Here is a 14,208-nt window from a genome sequence, read left to right as displayed (position 1 = left end):
ATTTTTTTAGCTAGAGACATAAAATAAACGTTAACCTACTCTAAATAAAAACATTTCGCTATTGCTTGTTTACAATAGAATTTGCAGCTAGTTGTGGACTTGTGGTGTAGTTGATAAAATTAAATATGAAAATTTAAAAGACCTAGAAATTTCTACACCTAGTAGTTCATTCTCATAGCAGAACAATCATAGTTATTTAAAGAATACACTCAATAGTTACAAAATTGGTAGCAGAATATTTATTTTTTAAATTGTGAGATGGCTCAACAGGTAAAGGCACTTGTTGTTAATTCTGACAATCTGAATTTATTCCCTGGAACCCACATGGAGGAAGGAGGGAACCAACTACTTCAGGCTGTCCTCTACCCTTCACACACACACACACACACACACACACACACACACACGCACGCACGCACGCACGCATGCACGCACGCACTCACACACACACACATACATACATACATACATACAGACAGACAGACAGACACACACACACACATACTCACACAGTATATAGATATAAATACATGCACATGAAGTAAATAAATGCAATTAATTAAGATAAAAACTGAGAATGTTGATCAATTCATAAATATTACTAACCTAGAACCAAATATACAATCCCATAATCTAAAGGACACATTCTACCATCAATAATGATTAGAAATGTAGGATGTACTGGTTCTGTGTTAGCCAAAAGGGATGCAAAATGGATGACATAAGCCTGCCCAAAGCAGCTTATACTCTGACATAACTAGATGCTTGAGATGAACTCATGACCTCATAATTCTAAGACAGCAGTCTTCATCCCAAAGACTTGTTATTGCAGAAGGTATCATGCCCTGTTGCAGCCTTTTCATCATGATTGTATGCAGAAAGGTCACTGAGGTCTAGTTTGTTTTGATTAGAAGGAGCTCTACAAAGGTTTCTATGATACACAGGATTGTCAATCATAACGAAAACTCTTGTGACTCTAAGTAGTAGTGGTACCCAGGCTGAGAAACTTACAAGCAATGCTGAGGGACAATCACAACAAAACAAGTGACAAACACAGACGGAATGCAGTCGTTTGTGTTGTCATTAAGGAAGCATGAAAGAAGTCATAATTAATTTAGTTTGGAAGCAGAGAAATTGATAGACAGGTCTAAGACAAATATGGTTTTTTCCCTGAAGACAATTTCACAGCATGAGTAGAAGCTGACTAAATAAAATGTTATTATTTACAGAATCATAAAAACATGAGAAAATGTTTGATCTATTAGATCACAAAATAAAAGAACGTTGGGACGCTTAACCAACTGCTAATTCGTGTCTCCTATCTAAAATAAAAGAACGTTGGGACGCTTAACCAACTGCTAATTCGTGTCTCCTATCTAAAATAAAAGAACGTTGGGACGCTTAACCAACTGCTAATTCGTGTCTCCTATCTACTTGGCAGGCTGTGGGACCCGACGGAATAAATCTACAGCAGAGACTAGCGTGAGGATTGTCGGAGGGACACCGGCAGAAGAGGGGGAATGGCCATGGCAAAGCAGCCTGCGGTGGGATGGCTCTCATCGCTGTGGAGCGACTTTGATCAACAACACATGGCTTGTGAGTGCTGCTCACTGCTTTCGAACGTAAGTCCTGACCTTTGAGGATGGGGCCGGGGGAAACTGAATGTGACTTTACGTTATGTATTTATGAAAGACTTGATGAATTTTTGAGAAAGTTTGGCACAAATCAAAAAATAACACGTTTATCACAAAACATAATGAGGATCTCAAAAAAGGTTTTATGGTCTTTGGAAATGAAAATGTTGTCAAAGTACACTGCTGTGGTATAATTAGTCATTGGTAAATTTATGATACTTAGCTAAAGAATATGGGAACTTTAAGTCCCGTTTGAATGTTGAGTTTGTTTTCAAAAAGAGGAACTGATAGTCACTGAGTATACTTACCAGAACCCAAGTTTGGGCAGATGGTAGGTTTGATCCCCGAGAGGATATTATAAGGAGATAAGGAAGTGTGAAGCTCAAAGTAGCAATTTTTATAACTGAATAGTTGATTGATTTAAGAAGGAATATTGAGTTTTTAACCTGACACCAAAATGTTTACGATGTACACAGTGCTAAATCTTTTAAACATTATCTTTGACCTCTGCGGACTTCAGAAAAATATAAATCCTTGTAGGAAGAGGATGTGGGCACGTAGGATGTATTTCGTGTTATTCACTGTAGGATTTTCTGTGCATATGTTACTTGTAGTCACTGACAGCAAAGGCCTCTGTGTCTTCGGTGGACATCATGGTGCACAGTGTTACATTTGACCTAGGAAAAACACCCTGAGGTTTTTCTGCCTGGCCTGAACCCAGAGCCAAGCTCTGAGACTGGAAAGAGTTTATTTCTGTTGCTATTAACTATAACTTAAAAATTCTTATACTGATAACTGCAGATAAAATCATTCCTTACAAATTATTACATTGATATCAAGGTAAGCTATAATTTATTATTACTGTTAATATTAATTAATTAATTAATAATTATTTTTTTTGGTAGGCACAAGGACCCATCCAGATGGACGGCTACCTTTGGAGCATCATTACAACCTCCAAAACTGACGACAGGCATCCGGAGGATAATTGTTCATGAAAAATACAAATACCCGTCACATGACTATGACATTGCACTCGCAGAACTGTCTACTCCGGTCCCCTGCACAAATGCAGTGCATAAGGTTTGTCTCCCTGATGCAAACCATCAGTTTCAGCCGGGACAGAGGATGTTTGTGACAGGATTTGGAGCATTGAAAAACGATGGTGAGCATCAGAAGAGAAAAACCACGCCTCCTTGACCTAATTTGGAGTTCCAAGGCATTTAAAGAACCTAGAACTATAACAAAATATTCTGGTTGTTCATGTGGACTCAGGCTGAGGAAAGCTTTATGCCACTTAGAAGATGCATGCATTCTTTCTTGCCACAGCCTCTATTTATTGCACTGCTGCTGTTACTCTAATGGTATTGTAAGGTATGTGAAGGAGCAGATATGTCTGTTGGCCAGTGCATTTCTTTTTTTTTTTTTTTAAATGAGTGTGTGCACCTATAGGGTGTGCGCGTTTGTGCACGCATGCTGCTCCTATATGCTTGGTGTGATGTGAGTGTGCGTATAGGTCAGAGGATGGTGACAGGTGGTTTCAGTCATTCTTTTCTACCTTATTATTTATTTATTTAGAAAAAGAATGTCTCTTATTTCTTTTATTCTTCTCTCAAACATTACATCTACACCACAGTTTTCCCTCCTTTCATTCCTTCCAATCTTCTCTTCCTCACCTCTCATTTTCCCCAGATCCACTCCTCCTCTCCTCTTCAGGGATATCAACCAAACATGGCATAGCAAGTTATAATAAACCTAGGCATAAACCACTGTATCAAGGCTGGATAAGGCAACCCATAGGAGAAGAAGGGTTCCAAGAGCAAGCAAAAGAGTTGGGGCTTCCCACTAGGGGCAACAGCAGCACAGAACTTGTAGGAGTGGCCAGTGAATGCCTGGTCCAACTTGAGGCCCATGCCATCAAAGGCAGCCTATGCCTGACACTGCCTGAATGGCCAGGAGCCAGAGGTTAGACAACCCCAAGACCCAGGATAGAAACAAACACAATTAGGAAAAAGGAGTTAGAATTTTAGGAATCCCAGAAGAACACGAAATTACACAACCACAACTTATATGCAGAGGGCTTAGCTCAGACCCTTAAAGGTTCATGATTGTTGTTCCAGTCTCTGTGAAGACCCCTTGAGCCCTGCTTCGTTGATTCTGTGGGCCATGTTCTTGTAGTATCTTGATCCCTTCCCACGTCTAAAGTTCTTCCTCCTCCTCCTCTTCAGGGTTTCCTTGTCTTTACCTAGAGTTTGGCTGTGGGTCTCTGCATCTGTTCTCATCGGTTGTTGGATGATGACTCTCTGATGACAATTGGGCTGGTCCCTGATCTAGGAGTATAGCACAATATCATTAGGAATCATTTTACTTTCCCTCCCTGTTGGGTTTGTTTCTATCCTGGGCCTCTGACTGGCTAGCCTCTGGTTCATGACTATTCATGTAGTGCTTGGCATGGGTTCCCTTTCATGGCCTCAAGTTGGGCCAGTCATTGGTTGGCCACGCCCACAAGTTCTATGCCACTATTATCCCTGCATATCTTGCAAGCAGGACAGACTATTGGCTGAAGGTTTTGTGGCTGGTTTGATGTCTCAGTCCCACTGCTGGAAGGTTTGCCTGGTTAGAGAAGATGACCAGTTCAAGATCCATATCCCCCGTTGCTAGGAGTATTCACTAGAATCACTCTCATAGACTCCAGGGAATTTTCACTGCACTGGGCTTTGATATCACCACTACCCCAATGCCCCCCAATTCCAGTACTATTCCTCAGTATTCCTCCTCCATGCCTGATTCCTCCTGTTCCCATCCCCATCTGCCCCTAGTTCACCCTTCCCGGGGAGATCTATGCTTCCCCCTTGAGTCCTCCTTATACTTAACCTCTCTGGGTCTGTGGATTATATAATGACCACCTATTATTTAACAATTAGCATCTGTTTATATGTGAGTATATACCGTTTGTCCTTCTGGGTCTGGGTTACCTTACTCAGGATGATTTTTCTTTTTAGTTCCATCCATTTGCTTGCAAATTTCATGGTGTCATTGTTTATAACAGTAGAATAATAGCGATATTTTGTTGTTGAAATGTACTATGTTTTTTTCTTCTTCTGTTCTCTCTCTCTCTCCCTCTCCCTCTCTCTCCTCCTTCTCCCCTTCTTTCCTTCCTTCCTTCCTTCCTTCCTTCCTTCCTTCCTTCTTTCCTTCCTTCCTTCTTTCTTTCTTTCTTCCTTTGTTCCTTCCTTCCTTCCTCTTTCTTTCCCTCTTTCTTCCTTCCTTCTTTCCTCTCTTTTTTTCCTCTCTCTCTCTCTCTCTCTCTCTCTCTTTCCTTCCTTCTTCTTGAAACAATTTCTCTGTGTAACCTTGACTGTCCTGGTATTCACTCTGTAGAACAGTGTGTCCTCAAACTCATAGACATCTGCCTGCCTCTGCCTCCCAAGAGAGGATTTTCTTTATTTTTTGGTTAACGAGCATCTAGGTTGTTTTGAGTTTCTGGGTATTATGAATAAAGCTGCTATGACCATACCTGAACAAATGTCTTTGTGGTAGGATGGAGCATCCTTTGGGTATATGCCCAAGAGTGATACAGCTGGGTCTTGTGGTATATTGATTTTCAATTTTCTGAGGAACTGCCATATTGATTTCCAAAGTTTCTGTAGAGGTTTGCACTCCCACCAACAATGCAGGAGGGTGCACTTTGTTCCACATCTTCACCAACATGAGCTGTCACTTTTGCTTTTGATAGGATGTCTTACTGAATTTCGGCTAGATGTTTCAATTAGACTGGTGGCCAACAAACCTCTTGAATCCACCTGTCTCTGCCTCCCCAAATCTAGGGTTTTAGACATGTGCTGACACAGAAGGCCTTTATTACTGACTTTCTTACTAGATAATTAGCCTTATGAGAAATTAGGGTTTAATAATATACCCAATTTGAAGATTAAGTAACCAAGCAGCTGTTTTCCCAAACACAATCTTGTGGAGGTTAAACAACTTGAGGTTTTTTATTAGGCATTAAAATGTTTATTTGAACTAGTTAGAAAGTATTTCTTCAAAGATAACTGTTCTTTGGGCAGTGATGGCTTATGCCTTTAATCTCAGCATTTAAGAGACATAGGTAGACAGATCTCTGTGGGTTTGAAGTCAGCCTGGTCTATAGAATGAGTTCCAGGACAGCCAGAGTTACACACAAAGAAATCTTGTCTCAAATCTTGCACAAACACACATGTGCACACACATAAACACACCTGCACATATATACATACATGCACCTGTGCGTGCGGACACACACACACACATACGCACAAACACACACACACACAGCCATCTTATTTTTTTTTCAGGTTTATAAAATACACATATCTACAAACGTGACTGTTTTTTCTCAGGTTTCACCCAGACTCGCCTTCGGCAAGTACAGGTGGACTACATAGATACCCAAACCTGCAATCAACCTCAATCTTACAATGGTGCCATCACTCCTAGGATGTTGTGTGCTGGCTTCTTAAAAGGAGAAAAAGATGCATGCCAGGTAAGGACTTGTTTGTAAGTACATGGTACAATGACTTGTTCACCTTTCATTTCAAAATAATTACGGATTCACAGGAAGCTACATAGATTTCACAGAAGAGTTACATGTCTTCTTTTATTTTTCTTGTAATTTATTTTTTTTATTCACTTTACATCCTGGTCTCAAACCCTCCCTCCTCTTTTCCAGTCCCACCCTCACAATTCCCTTCCCTCATTATCTTCTCTTCTTCTCAGAGAAGGAGAAGCTTCCCTTGTGTACCCTCCTGCCCTAGGACATCAAGCTGTAGCAGAACTAAACACATCTTCTCCCACTGAGGTTTGAGCAGTCAGTCCAGCTAGAGGAAAGAGATCCAATGACAGGCATCAGAGTCAGAGATAGCCTCTACTTCAATTCTTTAAATTGCTTGTGCTATATGCTATTTTATTTGTGCATGTATGTGGGCATGCATGTAATGTAACATGCATGTGGAAGTCAGAGGACCACTTTCTGGAACAGGTTCTCTTCTGTATGCCTGTTCCACGGATTGAGTGCACAGAGCCAGGCTTGGTGGCAAATGCTTCTGATGTATTGAGTCTTCTTGCCAGCCCTCAAGTGGACCCTTTACCCAATTTTCTTCCATGGTTACACTCACATAGCTATGATAAAACTATAGGGAAATATAATTATGTAAATTCCTGGGAGTTGACAGTGGCCCAAAAATATGCATCTAGGTATATGCTATTTTGCCATATAAAGGTAGACTTATGGAATTGCCATTGCCGTTATACAGAGCCCATTCCATCACCCTGAAGATGTACACTGGGCTATAAACTCTCTGCCTCCCCTTCCGTCTCTAATATCGGGCAATCATGATTTTTCTTTATCTCTGTAATCCTGTGATTTTTCAGAATGTTAAGTAAAATCTTACAATTACTTGTTTTGGAATTCCATCTGACTTGTCTGCTACTACTCTCGACTATTTTTTTGTGGAAAATATTCAGCAATTCCTTTAACTTTTGTTTGTGTAAGTACATGTATGTGGTATAGACCTTATCACGGTTCACTGGTATTAACTTTTTATTCATTGGAGTGGAGTGGAGAATAGAAAAAAAAGTACCTTCCTTCAAATCTCATTACAATTCTTTTGTATTAAATATTAGTAAATATAAATATTTACATTTCTTCTCTGTGGAGAGCTACGTTAGGAAATGGTCCCCTTCATTGCTAAGTATAACATAAACATTCAAGTGGAGGAGAAAAAAATTCTGTTTACTCAAAGATTTTCACGCCTTTTTACGTACAAGATTCCTTTTCTGCTTCAGGAATTTCCTGTAATGTTACTTGTAATGTAGATCTGTTGATAAGATTACTTTGTTTTGTTCCTGTTGATGTTTTGTTGTCTGTTTGTTTTTCTTTGCTTTTTGTCTGACAGACCCATTCCCCATCATCTCTGAAACATATTGTTTTCCAGATACAGAGCTTGAGATTGACCGTTTTCTTTGGGCCTTTGCATCATGAGCAGAATCTACAGCCACTAGTCTGGCCTGTGCATGACTCTTCCTGTGACTTCTCTCTTGTCTCTAAGAATATTTTTTTGTCTTTCCATACAGAGGTTTGATCCTCTCTTCGCATACTTTTCCTTGGCTTTATTCACCTCGGGGTTTGCTCAGTTCTTTTGAATCTTTATGTCCTCTGCTAACCCAAAGGGATTTTCAGTGATGCTTTCTTTGAATTCTTCTTTTGAGTTCTAGCTTTCCCTGCCACTTCTGGGACTTCGATGACATTTCTGTCTATAGTCCCAGAGATTCATGAGGTGTCTGACTATTATAGTCTCCACTTTATTTGTCTCTGTTATTTGTTTGCATGAGTTCTTAGATTCTAATTCAAGTCACTGTCCTCTTAACTCGCTTCTTCTATTAAGCTCATCTAATGAACTGTGTTTTAAACTTTGGATATTGGATTATTAAGTTCTAGAGTTTTCATTTTATTCTCTTTTTGTGTCTAGGGAATCTTTGCTGAGATTTCCTTTTTTATTTCTTTAGTGTTCATCTGTCTTACATATTGAGATACTGTGGCTTTTAAAAGGGTTGCTTTAAGATCTTTGTACCTGATACCTCAGAGCTGGTGTCTGTGTATTGCCTTTTATTGTACAAGGGGTGAGTTTCCCAGTTCTCCACAGAATGAATGACTTTCACATGTATTCTGATATTTAACTTCATAAGACTGCTGTTAAATTTTCTGTCTTAGTAGCCTCTGCTGGCAGCACACTGTCAGAAGGATAGTGGAAAGCATTGCCTCGTTGCCCACCCAAGGATAGTGCCTCTTTGTGTCTGCTTTTAGGTGGAATTTCAGCATCACTGTGAAACCTTCTCTATTACCACTTTGGCTGGACCACCTTGTCACTGGGCTCTTATAAGCTGCTGATACCACAGCAGAGAGGTTTCATTCCTACTTAGCAATCATGAAAAGTAATCTCTCCAACTATGTGTTCTCTGACCTCACTGTAATGAAAAGAGGCTTATGATATATTATCTTGTGGTTGTAGACCAGGCTCCCCTGTAGTGATAACAGAGGTGGGAGGTGAGGTCTTTGCTGTCACCTAGTAGAGAAGGATGTCTGGATGCCACATAGCCTGCTTGAACTCCGCTTTAGAGAGAAATGGTCCTGTTCAAACAAGTTTAACCTTAGGAGACAGGATCACTCAATTCCATCCTAGTTCGAAGTACAGACATCTCTTGGAACCCAGTTTGCCTTCTAGTGTAAACTGACTATAGATGTCAATTCTGTGTCTTGGTCAGTATGAAAATGCATCTTTTTGTAAGGTACATGAATGGTTTCTTCAAAAACATCACTGATTTAAATATTGTAGAGGAAAAAAGAACAATAATAAAAAACTCCAAAAAGCAAGAAACAAAAAATAAAAATAAGAAATACAAAACAAAAAAAAAATTGTAGAGGGCTGAGTGATTCATTGTGCATGTTCTTCCTATAATTCTTACTACTAAGTTTAACATGTTTTCTAAATCCCATATTCTTTGAAATTTCATCTCATTTTCTGTTTTTCAATCTAGAGGTAAACAAAAACATTTGTGTTCTTTTCAAGATCTTGTTTTCACATATTTTCATATTTTCTCTCGTGATTTCATGGGAGCACTGCCCATTTCCCCTTCTTCACCCCCAACCCCTTTAACTACCAATGGTACCATATAGAGATTTCCTACTTTTCTTCCTGGGTGAGTCATTTTAGACATGTTCAATTTGCTGTGTTGAGCTCTCTCATCCTGCTGACCTTTCTGCATGTATGCCCATGGTTGAAGCTCAGGATTAGACTCACCATGCTTATTTTTCTCCTTTCTTTCTCCTGCATTGCTCCTGGGCTAATACGTGAAACAAACAAGGGTTATTCTATAAATCAACCTCCTGAGGTTGCACTCAAATAATCAAACAGTTGTTTGAAAGTGAACTTGCCAATTCCATATTTGCAAACATTTTTATTCGCCACAATATTTTAGCCCGAATTCAATAATCAAGGCACTTTTATGATCCCCCAGAAACATGAAGGGATCAGGAAGACACTTGAATGTCAAATGTGCACACCTAAATCTGAGATAGAATTGTCTCTCAGTTTTCTCCACTTGTATGGAGAAAACTGTATAGCTTTAACATCACAAAATGACGCGTAACCAATAAGAACACTCTTAACTGTGGTCTTTTTTATCTCAGTGTTATTTGAAGATTTTCTCTTTTCTGAAACATGATCTGTCTTTGGGTTCCATTTAAATAAACCATCTTTAAAAAATTTACTGAAATTGCTTTAATGACTTTCCCCAAAATCCACATCTCCCAAATTAAAACTCTTGTCCAAATTTAATCTCAAATTTCCACTCACTTCAGAGCCCATTTCCATTCACGTTTTAGGTTATTAGTGTGAGATGAAAATTTAATTGCCATCTCAAACTCAGTAAGATCATAAAAGGCTGTTTTTAAATATTAATTTTTATTATTATTTTTATTATGTGTGCATATGTGTCTGTGTATGCACACGAGTACAGATGCCAGTCGAAGCCCAAAGTGTTGGCTCTCCCTGGAGCTGGAGTTAAGGCATCTGTGAGCAGGCTGTCCTGGGTACTAGAACCAAACTCCAGTCCTCTGAACAGCACTGCACACTTCTACTAGTTGAGCCATTTCTCCTCCCTCAAATGTTAACGGATTTCCAAAGCTCATGTCTGTGTTCCTTCTTAGTAATAGATTATTCACCATTTTCTGGTAGGTTAGATAATATTGAGGTGGTGTCAGCTAAGTCCACAGTGCTGTTCATTCTTCAGCTAAATGAAGTCTTCAGTATGTGTAATAAAACTTGAGGCCTAAACTGCTCTCCCAGCAGCAGAATTCCTTTTTTGTAGGTAGCTGAATACTTCCCAAACTTGAAAATCACCATGTTCATTATAGTTTATCTTGGCTAAATAACAAATTCTTCCTCAGTGAGCTCAGTTATAAATTAGCAATCGCTTTCTTTTTCCTTAGGGTGACTCCGGAGGACCACTTGTTACTCCAGATGTTAGAGATGTCTGGTACCTTGCTGGAGTAGTGAGCTGGGGAGATGAATGTGGCCAACCCAATAAGCCTGGTGTTTACACTAGAGTGACGGCCTTCCGAGACTGGATTGCTTCCAACACTGGTATCTAAACTAGAATGACCCAGAGGGATGAAGTGGATGTTTTTGTCTGTAGACTGTTCTTGGAGACACAAATGGAAAAGAAGCCTTACAAATCAGGAGGGCCCGAAACGCCACACAGAACAATCTGAAGTATGTATTTCCTTCCCAGCTTTGCTCTTCACGCAAGCATCTTGCTGCCACCAGATGGACTCTGCCAACCTACACTTGTTTATTTTCTACAAGTTTTCTGTCGATGATCTAAAATATTCATGTATACATACAAGGTGAAGCAACCCTTTCCTTCATCTGTCAGCTTCTCTCACATTAGTAAACTTCTACTTTTCAAGTGTTAGGAATGAAGTGAAATATAAAAAGGTCAAAAACCTTACATTAGTGATGTTTTAAAATGATCATATTAATTATAAAAGATGAGCAGGCAGGTGCAGCAACAGATTGCTTAAAATTCTATGTTGGAGAAGAAGTTGAGGAAACAGAAACTAATATATAACTTAATTTTCTTCCTAAATAACTAACAAGAACAACACAAGAGCTATTGTTTCCTGTGGCTACAGTAATCATAGGAACTCCATGTAATGTACTTGTTATGAATAAACCAAAGCAAAGATTATTTGTTTGCAATTGACTTGCAAAGAATGCCAATGTACAGCCAATGATGAAATACACAAATCACCTACTTGATGCTTGACATTATAACATGAAAATTAATGAAGAAATGGAGGATGTGGAGTATATTACTAATCAATTTACTGAAAAGTCTCTCAAGTTTTGAGGGTAAATTAAAGGTTTATTTCAGAATAATCGGCTTACCCTATGTGGTCAAATAATTGTATAGTTGAATGGAATTTTAAAAAGACTCAGTCTAATCTAACAACTGTGGTGGGATTATCTTTAACCTTTTCCAAACTGCAGATCTTGTGTGGAATAAGGTTCAGATATTGGTGTGTAGTAATAGTTATGTGATTGTAGTTGGGACTTGGTCTTTGAAATAATGGCAGATATGCTTCCTCTGCCTGAATTTTCAGCCTGTGCATGAAAAATGGGCATGGTACATTCAACTGTGCTGAGATGTTACTCTCTGGGACAACAACATCAGGAAGGCATTCTGGAAGCTACATCGACACTGTCCTGAATGGTGTGGTACTGGCTTCCTTTGTGATTTTAGTTTGATAGATTATTGCTGAGCCATTAGATATCCTATATCCAAATGATCCAGAATGTAGTGAACTTAGGACTGATGTTGTGGTCTATAACATGTTAATGGTAAGTTTTCACCAAGGCGTTCAGCAACTATCTCCTCATTGTATACAGACTCTAAGAGAATACGTAATATAGCACATTGTACCATAGGACAGTCATATTGAAAACCAACATTGACATGAAAATTATTGACTTCTGTTAACTCAAATCATATTCACGTGTCAACTGATAATTTAACACTTGTCTAAAATAAGATATGAAAACTGACATGAATTGTTAATTTTTAATATTCTGAATTACTGTCCTATAATAAACTTTCTGGGGTAAATTGAGAAAATGATAAACTTTAAAGTTATATAAGACTATTAAAGTTAGATTACTTTCAGAGGCCTGTTAGAAAGTGATTCCTGTGGCTGGAGAGATCCTCAGAGGTTAGGGATTCCTACAGTTCTTTCAGAGGATCAACGTTTGGTTCCCAGCACTCACATTGGACAGCTCTCAACAGATGTTAACTCTAGCTCCTGGAACATTCAACACCTTTAGCCTCTATGGGCACCGTCTCTTAGGACCACACACAGACTACACACCTACAAAGAGTGGGAGAGCGTGGTATTCAACTGTATCTATTGGTATTCAATACCAACTGGTCAGTCCTTAAAGTATGCATGTAAGTAGTATTATATAGGCTGAGCAGGTTGATATATATATATATTTAATTAAAAAGACCACAATTTTGAAAAAGAGCAGAAGAGGCAAATGGGAGGGCTTGGAGGAAGGAAAGAAAAGAAATAATTAAAAAATAAATCACAATCGTATACTGCTCATGCGAGCCTCTAGGTGGCATCCTACAGCTGTGGGAAGTTGCTAGGAATGCTATCCGAATACAAGGACATTTGTGTTTTCAAAATACAGTGAAAATAGAATTCAAAATTCTGTATCTTGGTCTCAAAAACCACAACATGAAATTTATGTTTGAAAACAGATTTATGGCTGAATTCATGTTAATTTAGGTCATTTATTACTGTCTTACAGATTTCTGAAATTTGGGTTCCAAACTAAAATAAAGTTAATGTTGGATGATTTGAGAATCTGTCTACAAACCAACTTTTAAGGATTTAAGTTGAACATAAATTTTAGAGGTTTAAATTTATTGATAGTGCTATGTTCTTTAAATAAATATATGTAATGTTTCCCTATACAAAATATGTAAGGAATAGAAGTTCGTGCCACAATAAACTTTTGTCGCTCAAGACTACAAAACAAAACAGGAAAAACAAATACTTCTTCAAATGTGACATGAAGTAGTCAGCACAGTGCCATAGCGTTAAAATGGCAGCTTGTTTTGAAAAAAAAAAATAAAGTGAACTTTAGTGTTCTTCAGGATTTAGTGTGAACAGAACTGGAGGAGGTTAAGAAGTGGTGATAGCAATGTGTATTAATTATGCAGAACAGGCATTTCTCTTCCCCATCTTTTATCCCGTACAGACAACAGATTTTACTCCACATACCAATCCTTCAACACACAGTATTCAATGGCTCTCCCGTTTATTTCTTTATGCACAAAGCATAGCTTTATTATGCAGTCATGTGTCCCTTAGCAGTACTTTCGTCAGTGACACAGTATGTTTAGGTCGGTTCTTCCACAAGGTTAGAGTGGTGCTAAGAAGTTTCTCTGACCTTCTGCTGTTGTTGCTGCAGGACACTGCAGGATGAATGTATCTGTAGTTACACCGGTGTGAACAGACCCACTGCCCTGTCAGCCGTGTGAAAGTGTAATAAGTTATCACTTAATAATGATAATAAACGACCATAACAACAGTTCATGTGTTTACTATTCTGTAATTCTTATTGTTAATTTAGGATGTATGCCTTCTACATTAAAAAAAATTTACTGTAAAGCATTTTGTAATGTTATGCCATCACCATCATCACCATCATCACCATCATCACCACCACCACCACCACCACCATCATCATCATCATCACACATGTTGCCTTGAGCAACTGACCTCTCTTGTGTAGTTTCCGACACACGATATGATGCTCGTTTATGCCAATTAAACATCCTGGTGATTCTTTTCTCAAAATGCATCCCATAAGAAAATAATGCATGGCTTTCTTTCTTTCTTTCTTTCTTTCTTTCTTTCTTTCTTTCTTTCTTCCTATTGGTTATTTTACTTATTTACATTTCAAATGTT

The 14,208-nt window shown here is 38.6% G+C and overlaps 1 protein-coding gene across 1 annotated transcript in view; it reads left to right on the top strand.

Moving 5' to 3' along the window:
- Positions 1-13,821, top strand: part of LOC117712961 (transmembrane protease serine 11E) — a 38,972-nt gene extending 25,151 nt beyond the window's left edge. Inside the window, exons 7-10 of the mRNA XM_034509205.2 lie at positions 1,442-1,622; positions 2,540-2,799; positions 6,014-6,156; positions 10,660-13,821. Of these exons, the coding sequence (XP_034365096.1) occupies positions 1,442-1,622; positions 2,540-2,799; positions 6,014-6,156; positions 10,660-10,821 (746 nt within the window). The 3' untranslated portion in view covers positions 10,822-13,821. The remainder of the gene's footprint in view (positions 1-1,441; positions 1,623-2,539; positions 2,800-6,013; positions 6,157-10,659) is intronic.
- Positions 13,822-14,208: the final 387 nt, after the last annotated feature.

Source organism: Arvicanthis niloticus, chromosome 7 (genome assembly GCF_011762505.2).
Source record: "Arvicanthis niloticus isolate mArvNil1 chromosome 7, mArvNil1.pat.X, whole genome shotgun sequence".
Classification (NCBI taxonomy): domain Eukaryota; kingdom Metazoa; phylum Chordata; class Mammalia; order Rodentia; family Muridae; genus Arvicanthis; species Arvicanthis niloticus.
The sequence above is the reverse complement of the archived record's forward strand: the minus strand, read 5'-3'. Positions and strand labels throughout refer to the sequence as shown.